The following is a 26,575-nucleotide window of genomic DNA, read 5'->3' on the forward strand; positions in this document are numbered from 1 at the left end:
TTTGCACTTGACCTGCAGTGATTCTTCGTACATCACTAATCTAGTAAGCAGTTGCATCGCACGAAGTTTTTGCGAAGACTATTCTTGGAGGATCGACGAAGCATCATGTCTCTGAATGGAGTAGGCGAGGAGCCGGAATTGCAATTCGAGGTGAAAAAGTTGCTCGAGTATAAGAAGGAGCAACTAAAGCAATTCTGCAAGCAGCTTGGATGCCCAGCGAAGGGCAGCGCCAACAAGACGGAGCTACAGAAAGCTCTAAGGGCCTGGTGGGAGGCCAAGAATGGTGCAACCGAGGAAACTACTGAAGGGGATGGCACACCGGAGCACGGATTTGGATCTGATGATCTGCCAGTGAATAGGCCAGCGTCTAGGGCTGGCAGCGCCCATTCCAGTAGGAGCCTCTCTCCAGAGGAGCTGGAGGAAAACCAGAGGGTTAGAGCCCATGAGATTGAACTTTTTAAACTCAAAGCTCAAGCAGAAGAAAGGAAACTGCGCCTTGACAGTGAGAAAGAGGCGGAGGAGAGGAGGAATGCTCTCGCTTTGGAAGAGAAGAAATTCCAGTTGGCTCATGAGTTGAGCATGAGGGAGCTGGACATTAAAGCCAAACAAGTGGCGTCCAGTCCGAATGGTGGCAGCGCACAACCAGTACAGGCGGGTAAAGTATACATACCGAAAGATTTGGTGCAGAATTATCAGAGGGGTGAGGATATCTATGCATGGTTTAGATCCTATGAGCTTGCCTTAAAGATGAATGAAGTGCCTGAGAAGAGTTGGGGAGCAGGTTTGTGGAAGCATTTTGAGGCCTCTGGGAGGGATGTCTTAGCACCCTTAGAAGCAGCAGGGACCTTAACCTACCCCACTATGAAGGAGGCCTTATGCCTCAGGTATGGGCTTACACCAGAACAGTACCGCCAGAAGTTTAGGAACTTCAAGAAACTTGATTCGAGTACGTGGGTGGAGTGTGTGAGTATGTACACGCGTGCACTGGAAGGTTGGATAAAGGGCAGCAAAGTTACTGATTATGTGGGGTTGTGTCACTTGATTAGTTGGGAGCACTTGCGTAGTCTATGTGTTCCAGAGCTGCGCCAGCATCTTTTAGACAGCAAGTTAACTGATCCCAGTGAGCTTGCTAAAGAGGCAGACCGCTGGACTAGCACCAGGGTCAACAAAGGGGTGGTAAGTATGCCAGCCAAGGGTGGACAGGGTCCCCAGCAGAAAGGTGGGGAGGACAAGGGTAACAGTAAGGAGTTCTCTAAAGGGCCCCAAAACAGTTCCCAGGAGAAGGAGTCCCAAGCCCCCAAGCCGAAGAGGTCTTGGCCCCCTAAGGGCAACAGACCACCGCCTACTTGCTATGCTTGTAGGGAAGTGGGGCACATCGCCCCTAAATGTCCCAAGAAACCCCCAGCACCAGCTGCTGCTCCAGTCCCAGGGTTAGCTAGTGTAGCTTTGGGAGGGGATTTGATTTCCAGTGGGGAAGAGGGATTAGCTATGATGACCCTTGTCTCATTAGGAGACCAAGAGGTGGTCCAGGATACCTTGATACCCGCTAACACTAAGAAGTACGGGCAAAAGGTGACCATCAATGGGAGGGAGATAGAGGCTCTGAGAGACACCGGGGCTAGTGTGACATCTGTCAGGTGTCAGTGGGTGTCTGAAGAGCAAGTCATTCCCAATGTGCTCCGCCCCGTAGTGGCAGCTGACACTTCAGTTCGCCTCTGCAAGATGGCGCGTGTTCCCTTTACATGGGGGGGAGTCTCTGGTACCTTGGAAGTCTGTGTCAGTGATGCCTTGCCGGTAGATTGTCTGTTGGGTAACGACCTGGAGAGTTCTCCATGGAAGGACGTAGAGCACAGAACTCACTTGGAGATGTTAGGACTGCCAGCGTGGATCTGTGTATCCACACGTGCCATGACAGCCAGTAAGGGTGGATTAGTAGAACTGGAGCCTGGAACGATGGCGCAGGAACCTGCAAGGAGAGGAAGGGGCAGAGGGCGCGGGAAACCGGCCCCCACTGTTCCCACGGTCCAGGAGGAAGCAGAACCTGATGGGGATGCCCTGGAACCTACAGGAGAGCAGGTGGCCGAACTGGGGGAGTTGCCTGAGCTGACCCATTGGCAGCAAGAGGGTGGCCCCTCCAGGGAGGAATTCTGCCAGGCTCAGAAGGAGTGCCCTTCTCTTGTCGGTGTGCGGCAGCAGGCTGCAGACCAGGCAGCAGGCCTAGGGTCCAAGGAACATTTGATTTACTGGGAGGATGACTTACTGTATAGTGAGCCTAAGTTCGCTGAGCCCGGTGCAGCCCGTGTGCTGGTGGTACCCGAGCGCTTCAGGAACTTCTTACTGGGTCTGGCTCACGACGTGCCTCTCGCAGGACATCTGGGGCAAGACAAGACCTATCACAGGCTTGTCACCCACTTCTACTGGCCCCAGATGAAGAAGCACGTCGGTACCTTTTGTAAGTCTTGCCAAACCTGTCAAGCCAGTGGTAAGAGCGGAGGGAAGTGCGTGGCGCCCCTCCAGCCGTTTCCTGTAGTGAGCACCCCTTTCGAGCGGGTGGGCATTGATATCGTAGGGCCCCTGGATCCCAAGACTGCCTTAGGCAACAGGTTTATCCTGGTCTTGGTGGATCACGCCACTCGGTACCCGGAAGCAGTCCCTCTCAGGACAATCACAGCACCCGTGGTGGGCCGTGCATTGATGGGGATCTTTTCCCGCGTGGGGTTCCCCCGAGAGGTGGTCTCCGACCGGGGTACCAACTTCATCTCTAGGTATATGAAGTCTCTGTGGGAGGAGTGTGGGGTAACTTATAAGTTCACCACTCCTTACCACCCTCAAGGAAATGGGTTGGTTGAAAGGTTCAACCGCACCCTGAAAGGTATGATTATGGGCCTAGCGGAGCCCATGAGACGGAAGTGGGACGTCTTGTTACCATGCCTGTTGTTTGCCTACAGGGAGGTGCCTCAGAAGTCCTTAGGGTTCAGCCCCTTTGAACTGCTGTATGGCCACCCTGTCAGAGGACCTCTCACACTGGTGAAGGAGGGGTGGGAGAAATCCCGTGGGAAAACCCCCCAGGATGTGTTCAGCTATGTGCTGGCCATCCGCAACCAAACGCAGCGCTTCAGGAAGCTCGCTCAGGAGAACCTAGAAGCCAGCCAGGAGGAGATGAAAAGATGGTACGACCAGAATACCACTCTGGTAGAATTTCATCCCGGGCAGAAAGTGTGGGTAATGGCGCCGGTGGAGCCTTGTGCGCTCCGTGACAAGTGGACCGGGCCATATGAGGTGGTAGAGCGCAAGAGTGAGGTGACCTACCTGATCAACATGAAGACTCCTAGGCAGCCCCTTAGAGTCTTGCATGTGAACCGCCTCAAACCCCACTTCGAGAGGTCTGAAGTGACGATGCTCATGGCTACAGACGACGGTGGGGAGGAGGATAGTGATCCTCTCCCTGACCTCCTGGCAACCAAGGAGCAAGACGGGTCAGTGGATGGTGTGGTCCTCTCGCCCACCCTGACCCCAGAGCAGCAGAGAGACTGTCGCCAGGTCTTGGATCAGTTTGCCTCCCTGTTCTCCCTGACACCAGGTGTCACCAATTGGTGCGTCCATGATGTGGACACTGGAGATAGCCTGCCTGTGAAACAAAAGTTTTACAGAGTAGCTGACAAGGTCAGGGCCAGCATCAAGGAAGAAGTTTCCAAGATGTTGGCGTTAGGGGTAATTGAGCCCTCTAGCAGTCCCTGGGCTAGCCCAGTGGTCCTCGTTCCCAAGAAATCTGCTACACCCGGTGGCCCGTCAGAACTTCGGTTTTGCGTGGACTACCGCGGGCTCAATGCGGTCACCAAGACTGACGCGCACCCCATCCCCAGAGCTGATGAGCTCGTGGATCGGTTAGGAGCTGCCTGGTACCTCAGCACCTTCGATTTGACTTCGGGGTACTGGCAGATTGCCTTAACTGACGGGGCAAAGGAGAGGTCGGCATTTTCAACGCCAGAGGGGCACTTCCAGTTTCGCGTCATGCCCTTTGGATTGAAAAATGCCCCTGCCACCTTCCAGAGACTGGTCAACCGGGTACTGACCGGGCTGGAGCAATTCAGCGCCGCGTACCTGGATGACATTGCTGTGTTCAGCTCCACTTGGGAGGAACACTTACAACACCTCTGTGAAGTGTTGAGGGCGCTGCAGAAGGCAGGCCTCACTATCAAGGCCAGTAAGTGCCAGATAGGGCAGGGATCAGTGGTGTATTTGGGACACCAGGTGGGGAGCGGCCAGGTGGCACCCCTACAGGCGAAGATCGATACCATTCTGGCTTGGGAACCCCCCAAGACGCAGACAGAGGTGAGAGCCTTCCTAGGACTCACCGGGTATTACAGACGGTTCATCAAGGGATACGGCACCATTGTTGCCCCCTTGACGGAACTAACCTCTAGAAATCAGCCCAGGAAAGTGAATTGGACCGAGGCCTGTCAAACTGCTTTTGATGCCCTGAAAACTGCAATGTTCACAGCACCGGTGCTTAAGGCGCCTGACTTTTCGAGTGAGTTCGTAGTGCAGACAGACGCTTCAGAGCAAGGCGTGGGAGCAGTACTCTCACAGATGGACGACGAGGGCGGGGACCAACCCGTAGCTTTCATTAGTAGGAGGCTACTTCCCAGGGAACAGAGGTGGAGCGCTATTGAAAGGGAAGCATTTGCTGTGGTCGGGGCCCTGAAGAAGCTGAGGCCCTACCTGTTTGGGACTCACTTCCGTGTTCAGACCGACCACAGGCCCCTCAGATGGTTAATGCAGATGAGGGGTGAGAATCCAAAACTGTTGAGGTGGTCCATCTCCCTACAGGGAATGGACTTTACGGTGGAACACCGTCCCGGTACAGAGCACGCCAATGCTGATGGTCTGTCCAGGTTTTTCCGCCTTAGCGATGAGAACTCCCAAGAGGGTGGGTAGTTCTCCCCGCTTTCAGCTGGAGGGGACACGTGTTAGACCTGACATCCTTGGTGTGGGTTTTTCCCCTATCTTTTGCCTCTGCTACATGGATTTTTGATGCTGTGCTGGATTTCGTTTTGCTGGTTTAGATGCTTTGGACACTCTGCCACTGCTAATCAGTGCCAGAGTGTAAGTGCTCCCTGTGTAAAATATCGTATTGATTGGATATACCTGATTGGCATATCTGTATCACCCTGAAGTCCCTAGTAAAGTGCACTGTGTGTGCCAGGGCTGGTGATGACAGATGCTACTAGTGGGTCTGCAGCGCTGATTGCGCCACCCACCTGTGTAGCCCTAAAACAGTGTCTCAGGCCTGCCGCCGCAGGCCTGCCTGCAGTCCCCGGACTGCCATGTCCTCCTGGCCAGTGTCCACACTGGCCGGGCCTAACCCTTCCCTTTTCGTACACATCAGTCATCCCTATGGAAGGCCCAAGGTACCCCCCTGGGCAGGGTGCAGTGTATGTAGAAGGTAGAGCATGTACTAGTGCAGGTAACATGTTCTGGTAGTGAACACCGGCCATTTTGTGTGTTCACTACTGCAAGGTTATCTTGTTCCGTAGGCTAACATGGGGGAGGCGGGTGCCAATGGCTATCCGCCTATCTTCTCATAAGAACAAGATAAGACATGAGTGTTTGATATCCCTGAGCTCAGCATTTAATAACACATCTTTTAGGAGAGGTTGTTTTTAAATCCTGAGTTGGAGAACAGTACTTTTTAGAGAGTAGCTGTTCTCTTGTCTGACCCTTCTGTGTGCCTGGGCGCGCTTGTGGATTGACTGTCTGGTTTGAGAGTGACAGGGACTGGGGATCCCCCGGGAGGTTGGCTGAGTCAGCCCTCTGCTGAATGGCGACAATCGCAAGAAGAGTGGAGGGAGGCGATAGCACCTGGGATTGAATAGGGCTGTGCCTGCCTGCCACTCTGCTGGCTCCACCTCCTGCTGGGCGGCTGACGACCTTGCCCCTCGCTCTGAAAAGAATGTAGAGACCAGGAAAACAAAGTGCTCCAGCAACACCCAGAACTGGATCAGACCGGGCTCAGGACCCACTTGCACAAAGACTTCAAAGACTTTTAGGGGTATAAGTACAAGACCCCTGACAACAGATTTTCAGATTCGACCATCGAGAGGAACCTCTGCTGAAAGACGGACCGCTGAAGAACTAAAGGAAGATTGCCGTGCTGTGTGCTCTAAAGGCTGACCTGTTCTGCTGTACAACTGAAGCTGAGGAGAAGAAGGGGTCTTGCTGTGTGCTGACCCTATCCACTTGACCAAACAAGACTTTGCTGTGTGCTGTGTCTTCAACTGAATCTCCAAGGGCCTGAGAAGAGCTGGCCTCCTGTTTCGCAACCCAGGGATAGAAAGGTTGCCAAGAACTCAAGACTCTGCTGTGTCCCACCTGCGCTGCTGTGTGCCGCAGGGACCGTGGACTGTTCTACCAAGCTTCTCAACATCTGCCTGTGAGGTGGGCTGGCTGCTCTCTGTCTTGCTGGGGAGTACCGCACCGAGCCGGGCCTGACACCGGTTGCCGCATCAAGAAGATCGACGTGCTCATCGGCACGTGCCTTGCCGCGACCCGGAGGCCTGAAGCAGATCGAGAGTCGTATTTCCCTGCTCTACGAAGCCGCGCTGTGAGTGGCTGACTCCGGTGACGTCGACATCGTCACTGGGGCCTCATCGAGGGAGTTGTGGAATCCTTGCACCGAACAGCCCGAGGAGCGCTTGTACAACGAGCGAAGCGACACTGCCGGAGCAACGTAGCTGCCTAAACATCGAGAGCCTACAAATTGATTCATTCTCAGTGAGTATCGAATCACTCAAGAGACTAGAGACTATCATCTTACGATCCCGACCAACCAAGAAAGCGAATATTGTGTAAACCTGTGATGCTTGATTTCAACTGCGGAAACTAGATAAAGATATATTATTTTTGATATAACTCACCTGTGTGGTCTAAGTTTGTGGTGTGCGGAGGGGGGATCATTGTGGTGTCTACGTGCAAATACCTTACACCTTGCCTTGGGGATAAGCCTGTCTGCTCGAGCCAAGCTACCTAGAGGGTGAGCAGGGGTTATCTACCGTGTGTGTCCCTGTACCCTGACTAGAAGCAAGGGTCCCTATTTGGTCTAAGGTGAATACCTCTGCCAACTAGAGACCCCCAGATCTAACAGTACCGTTTGAAGCAGGAAAATTAGGGGTTTCAGCGCAGGTCTCTAGGGAGTGACTTCCATATCATGGGAGCATTTCCAGAAAAAGAACGTGTCTGGGAAGAGCTCTTTTTCAGTTTGGGAGGTATGAGAAGAAGTGAGTTGGAGCTCCTTAGAGATCTGGCTCTTCCAGCTTTCAAAAGTTTGTTCTCCAGACAGTTGGGGTTATGTGTGTGAAGGGCTTTGTGGGTGATGCAAGCAGTCTTGTAGAAACATCTTCCTTTGATTGGGAGCCAATTGAGGCTCTTGAGGGCAGGTGTGATATGCTGAAACCGTTTGCAACCTGATACTAGCCGGGCTGCCATGTTGAGAACTGCACTTGAGGGGGCAAGGTGAATTTTTGGAGTTCCTGTGATGATGGCGTTACCATAATCCAGTTTTGAGAGGACGAGTGATTGCACTACCGTCTTAAAATCTTCAGGGGGAATGAAAGGTTGGATTTTCTTGAGGTGTTTTAGTGTGTAGAGTGCTCCTCTGGCTAAGAGGTTGATGTGGTCTTTCAATTACATGTTTCTGTCCAGAGTGATGCCCAAGGACTTAACGGTGTTGGACAGTGTTAGAGAACAATTTAGGATTTCGAAATTCTTGGACCAGACTTGGATTGGTAGTGGATTGGTTCTCGGGGTGAAAAGTAGTAGTTCGGTTTTGTTGGGCTTCAGCTTTAAGTGGTTGATATTAAGCTAAGTATGTATCTTCATTAGTGTGGTATTCAGATGTAGGATGTCACCGGGGTGATTTCATTTTGTAATAGAGTTGGGTGTCATCGGCATATAGGTGATATTTGACCCCTGCTTGGTTCAGGGTACCAGTAAGGGTTTCAATAAGAGATTGAAAAGGGCTAGGGATAGAGTTGAGCCTTGGGGCACTCCATGAGGAACTAGTGTTGGTTTGGAGAGACTGTTAAGATGTATTTGTTGCGAGCGATGTTGCAGGTAAGATGTGAACCATCTTAGGACTATGCCATTGATCCCAGTGCAGTTCTTTAGGGTCTCAAATAAAGCTGGGTGATTTACAGTATCGAAAGCCCCAGATATGTCAAATAGAATTAGGAAGCAAGCATCACCTTCATCTAAGGATCAATAATTTCAAAAATGTATTGAGTTATCCTCTGAAACATACAAAATGATGCAAAGTGGCTGCTTTGGGGGCAATAGAATGGGAAGCCATGTGTGATGAAGTATCCGTCGGTGAGATCAGCACTAATAGTTAACCATTTTCTCTTCAGTGGCGATCGGTCTGCTGTGCATGGGAGGGTACCTGATATGGAGAAACTGGAAACGGAAGAACACGAAAAGCATGAATTTTGATAATCCTGTGTACAGAAAGACCACGGAAGAAGAGGAAGATGAAGATGAAATCCACATTGGTAGAACGACACAGATTGGACATGTCTACCCAGCAGTAAGTCTTCAGCATCGCCACTATAATTGGTTATTTTAAATAGCAGAGAGATGTCTCGTAGCTTACGGTCCCAACTGGGTGGTATGATTTATCCATATCTTAATTTGTTTTTAATTTCTGACTACAGAATATCAATGAAAAGCATTTGATCTGTTAAAGTCACACCCTTAATTATCAATTCATAGGACTATTTGTACATAAAACCTGATATTCACATAAAACATACAAAATATGCTTTAACAAAGCAAAACAGGGAGGTCAATATCCTTTGTAAGGTCGTCACCATAAACAACCTTGTGTACACTTTGACCTGTTACATTTGTATTAGCTGTGCATACATGTTTAATATTCCTTATAGCCAGGTGATGCTTAAGCATTACATTTGAGGGCATTTCACGTGTAGTTTGTAGTTTTTTGTTAAACTAAAAACAAAATATGCCTAGCAAAACTAAATCTCTAAACCACGTTCCCATTGTTATTAGAAATCTCTCTAAGAGGAAACTTTGTTTTGCCGGAAAATGCCCCAAGTTCAAAATCAAATTGTTCAGAATGTAGGCAGAAGAGTAAGCAGGGATCACGTATATGACTCATTGCCTTAATCCATTTTAAGAAATCCTTGTTTTCAGGGTTCATAAAACTTTTGGCTCTTTAACACCCCTCAGAGTCTCAGACTCCTTCAATAAACCATGACCTTTATACATAGTTTGCTCATATTTTGCTCATCGTATTGCATAACAATGACACCAGGGTAATGAAGCATATGGATGTTGCACTGTTTGCTGCATGGATAGAAAAATATGGAAAATAGGTTTTGCCTTAAAAGTAATGTTCAAACATTAGTTTGTAGGTAGTACAAACTGTGTAAAATCCATTTACTCTGTTTGTCAAACTGGTGCTAAATGTCCTGTAGTATGTGTCGAGATAAAATAGTGTAAAATGGACATGCTCCCTTTTTTTTGCACCAATGCCACATTTTTGGTCATATAGATTTGTATTGTCGTATATTTAGATATTGAGTTTACTTTATTTGTAATAGTTTTAAAGAGAGCTATCAGATACCTTCATTTTTGGTCAAGAATAACAAATATAATCGTGCAGTCATTAAAATGAATATCAGTACAAAAGGGAACCCTCCCACACAGTCCTTTCTGAAATTTAAGTCAAAATCCTTAAGTGGGCAAGGTTGCAGACTGTATCCAGGTTCCCTCAAAGTCAGATAGCTATTGGGCCAAGTGCAGCTAAAGCCACTGGGTTTCGCGGGAAACACTCTGCGCGGGAAAAGTCACATTTTAGCTCCCAGGGAAGTCCTCTCGTTGGCCGGATACTTTTGGCGCCTTCACCTGGTCAAAATTTCTTCATTCGGTCTCTATCTAGCCTGGTCATAGATCACAAAGACCTCACTCCTGTTCATCTCTGTATTCTAGCGGCGGCCTACAGTAAGAATCATGCAGTTGTTCTTTGCGAGATTAGTTTCACTTTCTTGTATTCTGTTGTACCTGCTGCTCAGCCAGTGTGAGTGTGGTGTGGAATGTTGGTGTGGATGATACTGTGGAATGTTGGGTGAGTGAGGTTGGCAGTTGGAGGATGGGCTGAGCAGCAGGAGGGCTGCTCCTGGTGGGGCTCACTGTATCTTTATCTTGAACCTGCTATCTGAATACCCTGAGTTACCCTGGAACTGGATCTTTGCTTCATTACAACATTTTGGCGACGATTTTTATCAATAAGAACCTGCGTGTGCAACTTGAATGGACTGGTACAATGAGCCTAAAGTAACTGTAGCTGAAGAAGAGTAACTTGAAGAAACTCCTCCTATAACTAATTTTGGCACAGCTAGCTGGCACCCTGAGCCCCACCAGTGACCACAACATCGGTCGGTCCCAACCCTTGTGTGCCAGTTCCTGCCAAGCCCACCGTGTCTTTTTGCTCTTTCTGGAATGGAGCTGTGGTGATTCAAGGTGTTCCACATGTAAGAGGAGTCCTCGTGTTCGTGTTGTGAAGTATCATTTGGAAGAGGAACCCACTGTGTAGCTGTCAACAATAGCGTTGAGTAGAAGGAAGCACAGTTTGTGATCTAAGTAAAGGAGTCCCCTGTCTCCGTGTCGCTAGCAGTGTTGTGGCGGTGGTGTCACCTCACTTTGTGCGTGGTAGCACTACACGTTCCCAGAGCCCGTGTTTGGAAGTGCGGTAAAAGCCTTTGATCGCTTCCAGGATTTTGTTGACTATTGGCAGACACATCGTTTGTGCAGCACTTGATATTTCTTTTACCTAACAGCTCGTCAGTTTTTGTGGGAAAAATGTTTGCCCCGTGTGGACGATGTTGCCACCAGCATGGAGTGTGAGTACTTTTGAGGCGTGTATATTTCTTTCACCAACACCGTTCTGAACTCTTTTTCAATTGGGGCGATTTACCCGGTGTTTGGAGAAATTACAGTTTAAAAAAAAAAAAAAGAAACCTCACCATTCTGTTGGATGTGCGACGTCTGCTCGCGTGCCCCTCACCTGTCATCGGGTCTCGTGAAGCATGGTTTATGGTGTGTTGTGGATCTCATCTTGCAAAATGTTTTCTTTTGGAATGAGTGTGGTTTTTGGAGGGTCGCTCCAGGTTGCCTCCTGAGTATGTGCTTGTGAGTGGTCTTTCTCTTGTGAAGTCACTCTGGTTTATCCCCTTGTGTTTTTGTGAGAGTGCCTTTATCTCACTTTTGAGGGGTTTGTGTGTGTGAAGGCTCTTTGTCACAGAGCCTCTCTTGCCTACCACTATTTTTGTGGTTGTGGGTGACATTGATGTGTCACTTTGTGGGCAATGTTTTGTAATTGTTGTGGGAGTGTGTGTATCTCTCACTGTTGGGGGTGTGTATGTGAGAAGGCTCTATGTTGCGGAGCCTCTCTGGCCTACCACTATTTTTGTGGTTGTGGGTTGGCTTAGGTTTGTATTTCTGTTTACTAAGAGTAAGAGAGAAGTGTTGTACCAGCTGCTCGGCCAGTGTGAGCGTGGTGTGGAATGTTGGTGTGGATGATACTGTGGAATGTTGGGTGAGTGAGGTTGGCAGTTGGAGGATGGGCTGAGCAGCAGGAGGGGGGCTGCTCCTGGTGGGGCTCACTGTATCTTTATCTTGAACCTACTATCTGAATAAATACCATCTTACGTTACCCTGGAACTTTGTTTCATTACAACATATTCCAATTAACGTTTGGTAATGCCTCCAGCGTGCTTCCCCTCTGATATTCATGTTTGTGATCTAGTATTTCAGTTGGCATGGATGGAACATACATTTCCTTTTTCACCAGATGAAATGTCACTTTTGTGTTTTTTGGCTATCTCATGTGTATTACAATAAGGCAGATGCCTTCCCACAAAAGTCCACAATTTTTCATTTTTATGGTAGATGAGAACTCTGGACTTTTATGAATTGTGTGGAATGGGGCACAGAACGTGATTAGCAATGTTCCAATTACTAATGTGTGCCCTACCTTAGGACTTCCCAGTTAGTGATTTGTGTGCATAAGAGTTGTCCTGCATATTTTAAGAAGCTAGAAAGGGTATCTTCATGAATTCATGACATGTACAACACAGTTGCATACTTGTGTGCCTTTGTGGCCATTCCCAGATGTGTTAGTAAAGGCTGCTTGGTAATGTTAAAACCTCTTGTATGGCTGTGATCATTCCAGTCAGTCCTGGGGGTTGATTCACAAGTCTTTTTCCCATGAGTATCTGTGCCTTACTCCTGAAACTTACAATTAAGGTGCACCTCGATTGGAAGTGAGACACTAGTACTCACTGGAAAACGTTTGTGAATACAGCTCCTGTGCCTATATCACAAATAGGGCGCACTGACCCTCTCTGTGGTGTGGTGTGGTGCTGGGTGCAGACCAGGTCAGTGCGCCATATCACAACTAATGCGCTGTTCCCAGTGCTGTCGCAAAGTCACTCTCACTAAAACTGATTTCTTTATTGCAATGTTCACTGTCCATTATTTACTGTGTTCAAATTAGTGCACAATACATATTCCAGTCCACAGTGGCGAAAAAGCTTGAATGGCATTACTTGGGTCACTTTCAAATGTAAGCAAAAGGGAACCTAGTCACTGTAGTCAGATTAAGTTTCGTTCTGATAGATGTACTTTTTTTTTTTTTATTTGAAAGTTTTAAAAGTACAGACCTGGTGTAGAAAAGGGGCTCCTGGAATGTGTGTGAATGCAGAAGGGGGACAACCTTTTGTTTACCTAGCACTGTGGCAGTGACGTTTTAAGTCAGAAAGAGCACTTTCAAGGGAACAGCCACCCCTCTCCAGGGCCTCAGAGGTATGCTCTGTGAGGCCCATGGGAGGCTGCCCACTCCTCTGGGGTCCGCCAGTGGCATAGCTGGGGGAGGAGAAGTCGGTCCGTCCCGTGCGGCACTTTATTTTAGGGCAGTGGCACTTCGCATCAGGTAAGCAATTTCGGCGAGCGCAAGGTAAGTGATTTTCTTTTTTTTAATGTTATTTTCTCCCATGATCTTCTGTTAACTCCTCCCACTCTTACCTGCCGTCACTGGCTGGCAAGCTCAGGGACCGCCCCCAGGCGGCAGAAGCTCTAGCTACGCCCCTGGGGTTCGCAGCTCAGATTCAGCCTTTCAGAGTATCACTCATGACAGGTTACACTAATGCTAGAATTCTTTACTGCATACCTGCACTAAAACCGTTTGTCACACCGTTTACAGACCTGCAATGGGCTCTGCAGCAGTTTGTGACTTTGCACCAGGTATTAACATGTATTTGCCAGCGTGAGCTCAGTGATGGCGGGCAGCATTTAGCTACTCCGGTGCCTGGAGCCCAGCTGGATTTTCTGAGGTCGAGGAAAGGTGGTTGCCATGGTTACAGGTCACCGTCTGTGACGTGCACAAGGTCAGTTAGTTTGTAAACATGGAGGCTTTTAGTTCTGCTTTTTCATATTACAGGCAGGAGTACACATCTCGGAATGCCACACAAGATTGGAAGAGCTATTCGTGCCTGACACTGGGCATCTTGAGAGCTCTATGCACTTCAGCACGCAGCATCATTATCAGGCCCCTATGAAGTTTAATCAATGAAAATGTTATTCTGCTGAAATGGAAGTATCAGTCTGTAGTTCCCTGTGCTTGTTTCCTGGTTCACTGAGCAGCCCAGTCAGGTGCCAGAGTTTTGAGGTGTGGTACAAGAGAGGGCTCCTTATGGGAGAGGTCAACACAAATGTCTGTGGTCCCTTCTATAATACCAAAGTGCTCCAGGCGGGCACAAACTGTGAGCACCTGCCCCCTGCGCCCTGGAGTGCTTGTGACGATTCATCTTCCGGTGTCTTACCTAACCATAGAACCGCATCCACTCTAGGCTTGAAATCAGCACCTGCCCCGTGCGCCCTGGAGTGCTTGTGATGATTCATCTTCCGGTGTCTTACCTAACCATAGAACCGCATCCACTCTAGGCTTGAAATCAGCACCTGCCCCCTGCGCCCTGGAGTGCTTGTGACGATTCATCTTCCGGTGTCTTACCTAACCATAGAACCGCATCCACTCTAGGCTTGAAATCCCTGGGAGTCTTGCCTGATACTTTAAGGCCAATGCCTGGAAAGGAATGAACACATTCGCAATAGTTTTCTTCATGATTGCTTAAAAACCTTCCGCTCCTTCCTTACTTTCTGAAATAAACATGGCTAACTAGACCTATAAATTATAACTTGGGGTTTGGTTTAGTCTAAATTATTTGAGCCATCTTTTCATCCGTGTCAATGGTGATGGTGCCCGAGGGCCTAAGCTGTGATCTCATTTCACTGCAGGGGTTAGCTCCTCAGACCTCTCACAACTCACTTAGAAACGTGCTGCGTCTCTGAATTGTGGGAGTATTGATGTCATAATCGACTATTGGGAATTGTGGCCACGAATAGAAATCAAGATATCGTCATCAAACACCATCTACTTAAATAGATCCTAGCCCGTTATCAAGCCTTCCCAATCTATATATAATTTATCTCACATTGGTCATCCGATTATTCGATTGCAGAAAACAAAGCCGTGAACTTGGGCATCGCAACCTCAAGCTCCTTTGAAGCAATATCCTGTACAATTGATAGTCACACATCCATTATCTGGCCTTGTTTGAACATGCATCTATATGTTGGAATGGTTTTGCAAAGGAACCCCATGTTGCACTGTCTATTGCCCTCTCACAAGTGAGTGATCGTAAAACGGCCAGCGTGTCAGAATTGATCAGGCATTGAGTAGTCTTTGTGCGAGCGTACCTGTGTTTAAACCTGATTGGTCTGGGTGAAACCAGGATGCTGGACACTCCTGTTTCTCAGACCCATGTGGGAACAGATCAGGTTGGTCCCAGGCTCTCTCTTTCTGTGTCCGAGATCTTGGCTTAAATCTTTGCTTTCCTGGTTTAGCAATGCCATTGGGCTTAAGGTGTTTTGTTTTGATTTATTGCCAATTTTCCAGGCATTACCTGTGCACAGAAGCCAATACCCAGGGACTTAACACTATGCTGTAGGATTCTAATGTTTATAAACCATGTGTATGTCCACAATCCCTCACAGCTTCTACTCAGGGTAACTGGAACACGTGATGCTCTGGTGTTTTCTGCTTAATAATAGAATTGTTGCGTATCCCTCCCATTGTTAAATAATTTGCAGAGTTCAGCTATTCTATTTTATTTCTAACCCAGGGATATTAAAAGGTACTAAAATAATTGTGGTGCTGCTCAGTGGTGGACGCATTACAAAGATTGGGGGATCTTCTTCCGGGTGTTGATTGCTATGTTATATTGCTGATATTAAACGGGTACTAATGAGATGAAACGTTTGACGAGAGAGTCAATATTTTATAGACTGACGATTGGCTTTTGAGGGCAGAACGATAAATTCATGACATTTTCAAATATCATTTTTCTAGGTGTGGAATAATACTTGCTTTTTTGTGACATAATGTTACGCTTAATCGTTCTTGCAAATTCAGGTTAGACTTATAACTTCTCAACCATTTACTTCTCTTTTTAACGTCCGATATCTTGAATCTTACTGTGCCTCCTAGTGAAACACCTACATAATGTATATGTAATATAAAATACTGTTGTGCAAGGCTGTTTCTTAAAAGAGAGAAACGCTTCTAGAGGCCCATATTTTGGATAGAAATTCTAAAACCTAACTGGGATACTAAGAATAAGTGTGCAGAAAAGGCTTGTTTGCTACTGAGTGCAACATTTTATACGAAATATTATCGTTTGAGAGTTTGAAAGGACAATGTTGATAAAATGGTGGCCCCATGCAAGATACAATTACTATTTGTTAGTGTTTATCTTATTTTTTACAAAGCTTTGGAATCTTTCAATCAGTGTGCATTAAAACGTCAAAATGAGTATGACAACTCTGCTGCAGATGCTGTGTGATGCCATATAATTTCCCTTTCTTGCCACATAATGTAGTCAACCATGCTGCTTAATTTGGTCTCCCACTGTCACATATTTCCAGTGACCCTTCTTGTACCCACCTTGAATTGTAAACGGGTAGCAGGGACATTCTAGCATTCGGAGTACATTCAGCTAATGGGAGCCAGCGAGAAGACGACGTGCGTGATCTTGTTCAAAATGTCAGGGCTACATCTGTGGGAAACAGCATCTGAGTGAGATCCCTTCCTTGTGACTGCTGAAACGTTACTGAGGGTGACAGTATGAACTCCGTGGTACGAAGGCTGGATTCTGGTGTTAATAAATACATCGTTCATTTGTAGCAGGCCAAATATTACACATTATTTCCTTCACACTGATGTTCCTTAAAAATGATGCAATGACAGAGAAAGAAGTAAAAGGTGGAAGTTTCCCATCATGCCCTGCGCTAACCTCAGCATTTCCCAAGGCGTCAGTATTATTGTGGCTTCTGCTAATTTACCCTGAGGTGCTGTTTAACCACATGCATGGCTTACGAGGCCAGGCCAACACAGCTGCAGCCTCGGCGGTTGAGTGAATACTACCCCGGGTCCCGGAGTTGGTACTGGGAACAGAGTGCCTTCTCTTGTTATCTCCCATGGTCCTGATTACGAGCGCCCCTTGCTGGATGCAGTGAGTATTGCACTCGATAAAACCCAACACTTTAGCCTTTACTGGGAATAACGTGGATTTTGGTGCCTACTTCACCAAAATCCGTGTGGTTTGGTAAATTCAAGGGCTTTTTTCCTGTTAAATTCCGGCAACAATGAACCGCCAAAATGTAACGCTGGGTGTGAAATTGATCGCACGCGTTCATTACTGGGTTTGACAAACATTGCTCACTTGATTGTCCTTCTGTAAACAGGTGTGTTTGCCGAAAGCACTTTTTTATTGGGCCACTTACAATCGGGGATCATGGCTTTTGCAGACAACATACAAACGTCGATTTTTGTTGATACATCACAAGGGGGCCTACAACTAAAGGGAATGTAGCAAAGTAGTACACTACGTACAAAGATATATATTATGGTTTTAAGTAGAACGTTGTTGGAAAAAAGCAAAGAGAAAAGTCAAACATTCCTAACCCGGCCAGTGGTCTAATGTTTGATCAGATCTCTGTATTTTTGTGCTGCATCAGAACATTCATACCCCCTGCAGACTTTGCATTACAAACAGCCGCGTTAAGACTTTACCCTAAACTACAAACAAGTACCCGTGATTCTTGAAGCGCCTGGATACACTCACGGGTCACAAGGCGCACTCTCCAAATCCACCTTACATTACATATACGGTTCATTGCACGTAATAAGGTCGACCTGCAGGAGTGGCCGGTAAAATATAAAAGCGGTGGGGCGAATAATGTGCCACACTGCATCCCGAAACCTATTTACATGTAATAGGAATGCAAAATAAAATCACTCGCATGCAATAAAATTACATTAAAAATAAAATAAACCCACTTACCGGTGCTGCGCCCTCAGTGTCCTTGCCCTCCGTGGCTCCGACGGGCTTCAGTGGAACCAGGAACTTCCCTAACCAATCCAGATGCTGCTTTCATGCTGCACAAGAGCAGGGCCTGGATCAGATGGAGCGTCCTGGCTGGACCCTCCTTTAGGCCCTGTGGGCCTGTGCTTGGTCTCCACCCAACTGTTTAAGACACCTGGGTGGAGACCTGCAAAGTGCGCATGTCACCTCGGCCGGCTTAAGACAGCTGGCCAAACTGACTTGCAGGGCCGTTTCTACCATTAGGCAAGCCTAGGCAGCCGCCTAGGGCGTCAGAAGGGGGAGGGCAGCAAAAAACATGAGTTTGGCCCAAGACTCCAGAGGCTCTGGGGTCACAGAGACATTTCTGACTTACGACGTGACTACTTGTGTGATTTTTGCCCAAGAGAGCCTAAAACAAAGCAGCGCCTTCTTTGAATGGCTCAAATGAGGGACTTAATTGAGGGCCAGTGATGTTCATGCCGGAATGAGACACAGCAACAGACCCAAGTGCATGAGGTTCACGGGTGAGACGCCCCCACCCTGCTCCTATGAGACAGTCAGTGATTTATCACCTGGAGGAAGAGATGGGCATGAATGGGGGCCCTGGGTCAGGGGAGGGGGGGGGGGCAGAGCAGCCTGTCTCCGCATGCTTCTTCACAGCGCACAGAGGGACCAAGCTGTTCCCAGAAGAGTGGGCGCTGCCCAGGCCTCTCTTACAGCTGGCCTGTGCAGGGAGCCTGGGCGGTGGGGGGGGGGGGGGGGAGGGTGATATTCATTGGCAAAAGGAGTATTCAAATCTGGTCATTATTTTATTTTCGCCGTCCTATTTCCCCCAAAGTTAGTGGTCGGATTTTAAAAGTCTGATCCTATCTCTCATTGAATAACATTTGTCACCCTCTAGTTGCATTTGCCATGAATGTATGATACAGAAGGGGTGCTCGCACACACCTCCGGCCCCCTCACCACAGCCCACCACGTCCATCTGTCCCCATGTCCTGCCTCCTTGGCCTGTGCTCTGGGTTTCATATCTACCCCATACCTTTCCTGAGTGTATCTGACTGTTACCCCAACAGTTCGCCTCTTACTTTTTTACCTGTTTCTTTTTGTTTTCCTAGTGCCCACCTATTCCACACACACAGACACCCACAGTGCCCTCAGCATAACTCCCAGCCCTCATGCACACATCCTTAGTTATCAGATAGCACAAAACATGCTTAAAATGACATGTTTTATCAACACTCCAGACAAGAATATTTACCTTTGTCACATTATGAAGCAGAAATGCTTACTTTGATCGCGAGGAAACCTTTGCCCATTCTTCCAGAAGGAATATTGTGGCCTTCGTTCTTTAACTCTCTATAGTAATAGAATTCCAGTTCTGTACAGGTCTCATGCTACATTAAATTCTGAGTTACCTCCAACATTAATACATGAAGTTCTGTAATATGCTATTACATTCTTTATCATCTGTGAAATACCACCAATCCTTTCAAGTCAGTTAACTTTAACTGTAACCTTTTATGTAGGAGCCTCGTGTATGTTTCAGACAGAGGCAGGTTTTGCTTCCTACTGTTGTTGTTTCAGAAAGGGTAGGGTTGTCAAAAAGCACAGCGCCCGTCATGTGGAGTGCGCTCTGTGTGATCTGGGCCCAGTCGGTGGGCCAAGGAGGAGGGAGGGAGATGGGCAAGTGAAAGCACGCCAGTGGGATGTGGCTTCGGATGTTGTAGGTACACACACTCTTTGCCACCTTATCTGACACCTGCAAAAAGTCACATATCTGGGTTAAATCCATCATTTTGTTTGCATGCCACGCCATTCCACTTTAGACCCAGCCATATGCAAATCAGTCTTGATGCTATGCCTCATGGGAACAGTCCAGCCCGAACTGTCTGGCCAGGTCCTCCCTGGACCAGAAACAAGCATCCTGGGACCTGTTTCGGGGCATCACCCCTCATTTGCCAGGCTAGCTTGAATCTGGTGGCGTAGCGGGCATGATGCGACCCACGTCTGGGCATACCCTTCCCACTTAGGGTGACAATTGCAAAAGAACATATGATGGATGGAATGCTGAGCCAATCAAACATTCACCCCCAGTTACAGATCAGGATTCAAGCTAGCCTGGCTGAAGAGGGGTGAAACCCCGAAACCGGTCCCAGGGCTCACATTTCTGGTCCAGGGAGGACCTGGCCTGGCAGTTCAGGCTGGACTGTTCCCAACAGGGGCAAGACAGATTTGCATATGGGTGGGTCTAAACTGGGGTAGCACGGTGAGCAAAAGGACGTCAAATTTAACCCAGATCTCTTGACTGGGGTGAATGTTTTAATTTATTCTGCATTCTGTCCATCATCTCGGCAGAAGGGCCTTGAAGATAGGGACAGGTTCCTTGGAGAACAAGCACTCTCAAAACCGTAACAGGGCTTAGGCCGCACTGAGAGTTGAAATCTCAGCCCATGGGAGGCAGAGACATGGTACATTCATAGACTCTCTTTAACACCCAGCCTCTGTTCTCAGACCTTCCATCGCCTAGTGGCTCTGGCCTTCTTGGAGCTCGCTGCCTCTAGCAGCCCCCTGCCCCTTCGACCACCCAGTGCCACGGGGCAGTCTCTCGGAGCTACCACCAGCCCTCTCACGGACCCCTTCCTCTAGCTGCTGCACCCCCCAGTCCTCCCAGAGCCTATGTCTCCTTGTAGCCTCGTCCTCTTAGTTCCCGTCCTCAAAAAGTCCTGGTCTTCTCGAAACCCTTCTTGTCTGTACAGATCCTGTCCTGGCCGTTAAAGGGCCCACACTCTAGCAGCTCCAGTCGTATCAGAACTACCTACCCCTAGCAGCTCGGGCCTTCTCCGGAACCCAGGACATTCTTAGCTCATGTCCCAGAGCTTCTGGTCCCTCAGACCTCCCATCCACTAGCAGCCTCGGCACCTTCAACTCTCATTCTCTAGCAGTCCCAGCCCTCTTAGAGCCCCCGTCCCCTAGCAGCCTCAGCCCTCACACAGCTCCAGTCCCGAGCTCCCAGGCCATCTTCAGCTCTGCTTCAATTCATTTTCACAGCAAAAATATGCTGTTTAAATATTTACTTTTATATTGAAAAGCCTGGATGACAGGGGGAGAGAGTGATGGTAGTAAAAGAGAGGGGGCGGCATTTTTCAATTCTCGCCTAGGGTGGCAAAACACCTAGAAACGGCCCTGCTGACTTGCGCACTTCTGCAGTGTCAGGCCAGCCACGTCGCCAGTCCTCCGAACAGCAGGGGATATGCCCGCCCCTCTTTCATCCCGGCTTCTAGGCAGGCTGACGGCTGCGGGCGCTTCGTGAATAATAAAATGGCAATGAAAACATTTCATTGCCATTTTACTGTTCACATTGCTTTAGTGCGGCTGGCAGTGGGGTGCCGCTCCCCCACTCTCACGAAGAAACTACCACTGTCAACCTGTGCGTGGCTTTCGAAAATGTCCCGCGCCTGGGCTTTTGCTGCGTGCCCTTCAGATGCTGCTCATCGCGGATTGCCGTATGCATTAACTTTCACAAGCCCCTTCATCACAAAAGGTGTAAATTGGGAGAGTTACTTGGTGAGTACCAGCGTGTGATAGTGTGTTAAGGTGTCAGAGTGTACTGTCCATCAGCCAATTATTAAAATAAACCATTCTGGGAACTGTTCACAAGCTATTAAAATAAATAAAGGTGATATGGCATGAGCAGATTTATGACTCATGTTGTTGAGCATGGCCTCTCTTCTCATTGAACCACACTTAGGCTTTAGCATTACTGAAATTATTTTTATTACTACCACTACTACAATCATCATCATCACCATCACCACTAAGGCCCTGGGAAGGGCACTGCAAAGGTTTCTGATGAATCTGTGGAGCAGTGAACTTCCGACCAACCTCAAGAGGCCACAACCAAGACAGAACGACAGACACCCCAGAAGTTAACACTGCCAGGCCAGCCGTGAGAGATACGAGAGCTCCACTATTATACGAGGGGCCACTGCAATTTGAGTGCCATCAAATGCTGCAAACATTCATCCTTAAACCGGTAGATTACCAAAACCCCAAACTGCAAACAAAAGTACGACTCCAGACACACACTGGGACTCACCTTCTGCCAAGTATTCCACTGTCCACAGTAGACATCCTAGGGGCCAATTAATGCTTGGAGTCACAAAAGCGCTATGAGGCGTGGCTAGTCTCACCTTATACTGATGGCTTTCTGGCACCAGATACCCAATGCGAGGCATGGAGGACAGAGATGGGGGAAATCTACATTGGCAACCACGCGCAGGAAGAACACCCACTGGGAATCCAGGCCGTAGGCTTTCAGCATCAAACCTCTGCTTTACGGGGTTTGTTTCAACAAAATGCTAAGTGGACCTCAACAGCATGGTGGCCTACCCGGCATTCAGTTTTTCCGAAAAAGCTTCTGCTACGCAATAATGCCCACAACATGGCAGGAATCTTTATATATGACAGTGTCCTCCTTCGAAGGGCAGAAGTAGGGCCTCCACAGACCGGTGGGCAGATACGTCCACTCACCAGGCTCTGAGTGGGCTTATTGGCAGCTAAAACCTTTGCATTTACCTGCCTATTCTCTGCAGTATGTTTAAGGTGAATTTAATTATTGTATGGTTGTGTTTCTGTTATTACAAAAACATATTTTCTCCAACCATTCCTCAGAGCGTTGTCAGGCCTGCCCGGTCACACGGTGCCACCGTGTGTCGCAGGATTTGGACTCCCTTCACACGGTCACCCACTAAGGAGCCGAAATCCCACAGCGCCAGAAAGACGAGCTGGAAACCGCTGCACACAGGGACTTTCCTGCTTGTCTTTGAAAGCTGTAACATGCAGTGTCCATTAAGGGGTGTCAAAGCACCCAAGAACTTCAGCGACAGCCCCAGCAACCCCTTGTTTTTGATTATTTTTTAGGGAGGAGGTCGGGAGGATTGGTGGGAACAGGATGCCTCTTAAGTACTTCTTGCCTCGAGCTGCTGCCCCACCTCGCACAGTGGAATATATTTGTAAATTGGCAGGTCTGCATTTTCCTAAATTGATACTTATGCGTCCTATTAACACAGGTCTCTCTCTGCCAGCTCTGGAGCCCCCACATAGTGCATTGTTTTTCTTACTCTTCTTCTTCTCACCAACATTTTGCACATTTCTGATCAAACCTTTCATGTGCTCTCTGCATACATAATGTGGTTGTATCATTTCTGGAACCTTAAGGATGTAGAATTTCAAAGGTAGATCAAACTACTCACCAAAGAACCATAAGTTATTTTAGTTCAAAGGATTCTCTCTCCTTGACTGCACACTCAGACTGTCCCAGTAGCAGTCACAAGCATCCTATTTGCATCTCTATGGATAAACTTTAGGCTTAGGCAGAAAGGAGAAGGAGGGATGCGCTTATGTGGGGAGATCCACATTTGAGGGGGAGGGTCGCGAGTGAAAGACTGCACACAAATGCATGAACGTATTTAAAGCTGAGGAATAAGTTGTCTCTTAGACATTCCCTTGGCAAGATGAGGTGAGTAGTGAACATAATCAGTGTATATATCCTAGGGCTAGGATCCCTTACCATCCATGCCTTAGGGACTCCCCACAGATAAACGAAAGACTCCTTAAAAGTATCCTTCTGTCCCCCTCTTGGTGGTAGGCCAACCTCAACGCTCTCTCAGGGAGCAAGGGGTTGGGGGGACGAGGAAGAAGAAGGTGTGTGAGGTCTAAAGTAAGTTCAAATAATATAAGATCATAAAAATGAAAAAAGTTATTACCAACTTACCTCAAAACCGTACAGAGAAAAATGACAAATAAGAATGGGGAAAATAGTCTTTAGAAGGCTAATAATCTCTTATTTTACACACCTGAAAATGGCATAAACATTAAACAGTCTCTTTAGGATATGAAGTCCCTAATCACTATCTAATCAATTTAAATGGACAGGAGAGGCAAACTCAGCGCAAAAAATATTTTATCTGAAGTGTCCATGGGAAAGCCTCAGCCTACCAAGATTATTCAAAAGATGACTTCAGTACCCTGAGAGTAATATCACCAACGCCGGTAGCCGGGATGACACTTGCTTTAGTTGCATATCATAAACTCTGGGATGCTGCTGGCTTCCACTTCTGGATGATGACACATAGCCTAGGAACTTTATAGCTCCTAAAGAAAGATCCTAGCCTCAGTGAGCCTTCTCTATCAACGTGAAGTTGGCTCAGTAATGCCTTAACACTACTGTGCTTCCAGTGTTTTTCAGGCTAGCAGGAAATGACCAAGCCAGGGTCCCACAGATCAACCACTTCCATCACATATATCTCTCTCAGTCGTTGTGTGCTCAGCCAGGCACAGATTGATGACAATATGTCCTCAATTTACAAGCATGTTACTGTAGACTCTGGATTCTCCTTGCTATTTGTTGCCCCTGCGATCAAGTCAAACAGACTTCAAGGCACTTGGGTCTCCCACAGCAGGCATGCAGCAGGCATGCAGAGCTAAGCAAAAGGTAGAGAACCCCACTGGTTCTAGTGGTGAGCGGAGGCGCTGGTTCATCCAGATTTATTTAGTCTGGCTTTCTTCATCATGAATCTGGCATACTGATTCCAGACTTCCTAACGTTCTTTCAAGAATCAGGATATTCTTCAGGACTGAGGCAAGATTCAGTGAGCCTAACAAAGCACAATTATGGGAAAGCTGGGGTCTCATTGGTGGAATTTGTAAGCCTGCAGTGCAACCATGTAGCGCTGTCACTAACCTGCTCCCACTTTTACAACAAAGTGATTTCACTGAAATCTTGCAGTGGTTACTTTCTGGCAACTAATAATGTGTACAATGTCCTGCAATTCTAAGATGGCAAAAGAGTCAGGTTGTGAGAAAGAGTGTCCCTTCCCCTTGAGTCTCTCACCCTGTTGTCTTAGTGCATTACAGGCAGTGGAGAGGTAGGTGGGCTCGTACTGGAGTAGGAGCCAACAGGCTGTCCTGCTACCAGTGAGGACAAAAGGTTGCCAGCTTGTCTGATCAGTGTTAACTCACTTTCCCAAGCAAAGTTCAATGTTTCAGGAACACTAGGACTTTGTCATATAAGCTTTTCAGCAAGTAATTACTTCTGATTCCCATTCAGAAAAAACCACAACACCCACAGACAGCTATTTGTGTATTTAAGGATGGCAGCTTGATTTTTAGGTAACAAATAATAACCCCTGTTGGGCCTGGCCCTCTCTGTAGGGTTGCCCCCTAACATTTTACCTTTACCCTCCAAGTGTTTGCTGCATTCAATTGTGCTGGCCTTAAGACTTTATGCACTTTACTACTGCTAACCAGTGCTAGAATGCATTTGCTCTCTCCTCTAAACATGACAGAATTAGCTTCCACCCAATTGGCATATTTAATTTACTTGTAAGTCCCTAGTAAAGTGTCACTACCTGTACCCAGGGCCTATAAATTAAATGCTACTCGCAGGCCTTGCACACTGATTGTACTACTCACCTAAGTAGTCCTTTAAACATGTCTCAGGTTTGTCTGTGCAGTTTTAAACTGTCATTTCGACCCAGAAAAATACATCTTTTGCCAGGCCCAAACCTTCCTTTTTATTTCATATAAGTCACCTCGTGGTGGGCCCTGAACAGCCCAGTGGGTTTTAAATACAGTGTATATAAAAAGTAGGACATGTAATTTTAAGTTTTACATGTCCTGGTAGTGAAAAAACATTAAAATCCTTTGTTCACTACTGCAAGGCCTGCTTCACAAATAGGATAACATTGGAGTTACCTTATTACATTCAATAAGCTGTAACTTCAAAATTGGAAGAGGTATTCAGTTCATTTCTGGTGTCTTTGGAATTGCAATGAAAAATCTTCTCTTATCGTGGAGTCAGATTTTAAATTACAGTTTTGAAGCCGCCACTTTTAGAAAGTTGGCTTTTTCCTGCCTTATCCATTTAGTGCCTGCAGTGAGTCACTGGGTCACATGACTAGGTGAAGTTGGCAGTTGGGCTTTGTGTATTCCTCCTAGACAGCCACTCACAATATTGAGCTTAGGTGTGCCTGTATGGCCATCGCTTGCAGGGTGGGAGGGCGGAGCTGGGCACAGCCCTGCGCACAATTGAATAGGCTGTATCCTGCCCCCAGACAAAGGGCTGAATACCCCCTGTAGTTATTCTGGAGGCAGGAAAGGCAAGGCAGGAAACCTGTCCATTTCAAAGGGAAACCTGCAGAAGCTTCTCCCACTTCAAATGAGGCACCTGATATCAATATAGTACCTCAGACACCAATTCTTCAGTACACTTCTGGACCTCTGGAAACAGTGCCATTAAGAAGCACTGCTATGCTGCTGAAACAAATGACACTCTCCTGGTTTGCTGCTTTGCTTGGCTACCACCTTGCGGGACTGCTGCCTTACTGAATTGCTGCCTTCCTGCCTGAGCCCGAGGGATTTAGACCTGTACATGAACCCAGGACTCCCAGATTGACTCCAAGGGCTAGTTTGTTGACCTCTTGATCAGAGCCATAGGGACGTGTAGGTTCCCAGCTACCTGAACTAGCATCCAGATCCAGCTGGAGCAAGCCCCTGGCCCCCATGTGGTACCCCTCAGGTCCTGGTCCCTTGGTGTGGCCACAGAGAAGCTGAATTGAAGTTTTTGGGCTCTCCATGACTGCAAATGGGCCCATTGGCGCTAAACCTTGTCACTCGCACAGCACTCCAACATGAAGTTCCGTCAGCCGACCCATCGCGCTACAACATCAACATCTATCGGGGAGCTCCATTGTGAAGCATCGGCCCAAACGTTTGCAACGACAACAGGATCTTTACCCTACAGAAACACCCATCTGCAACACCAGACCTACTATTTACGCTACATCATGGACCATCCATGACACTTCCCTGCTCCTCGTGACCCAATCTGCCGCTAATGGGATTCTTGGCTCTGGACTAACAAGGTACCCTTTCAGCAGGACTAACCTGGTCTGTGTGTCCAACCTGAGTTCCATAGCAGTCGGCCTGAACTTGTGACTTTCTCCCAGTCTCCACGACCAGATAGTCGTGAGTGGCTCTTTGGGATTTTTGCCTCAATTTTCACTGATTTCCTTAAAATT

The 26,575-nt window shown here is 47.7% G+C and overlaps 1 protein-coding gene across 3 annotated transcripts in view; it reads left to right on the forward strand.

Moving 5' to 3' along the window:
- Window positions 1-26,575, forward strand: part of LRP8 (LDL receptor related protein 8) — a 1,041,819-nt gene that overhangs the window by 1,003,101 nt on the left and 12,143 nt on the right. For 2 of the 3 annotated variants that reach the window (XM_085602587.1, XM_085602588.1), the window contains one exon: window positions 8,406-8,581. The exons of the other annotated variant lie outside the window; for it this stretch is intronic. In XM_085602587.1, coding sequence (XP_085458713.1) covers window positions 8,406-8,581 — 176 coding nt within the window. The remainder of the gene's footprint in view (window positions 1-8,405; window positions 8,582-26,575) is intronic. 3 annotated transcript variants of the gene reach the window in all.

This window comes from Triturus cristatus, chromosome 4_2 (genome assembly GCF_964204655.1).
Source record: "Triturus cristatus chromosome 4_2, aTriCri1.1, whole genome shotgun sequence".
In the NCBI taxonomy this organism is placed as follows: Eukaryota; Metazoa; Chordata; class Amphibia; order Caudata; family Salamandridae; genus Triturus; species Triturus cristatus.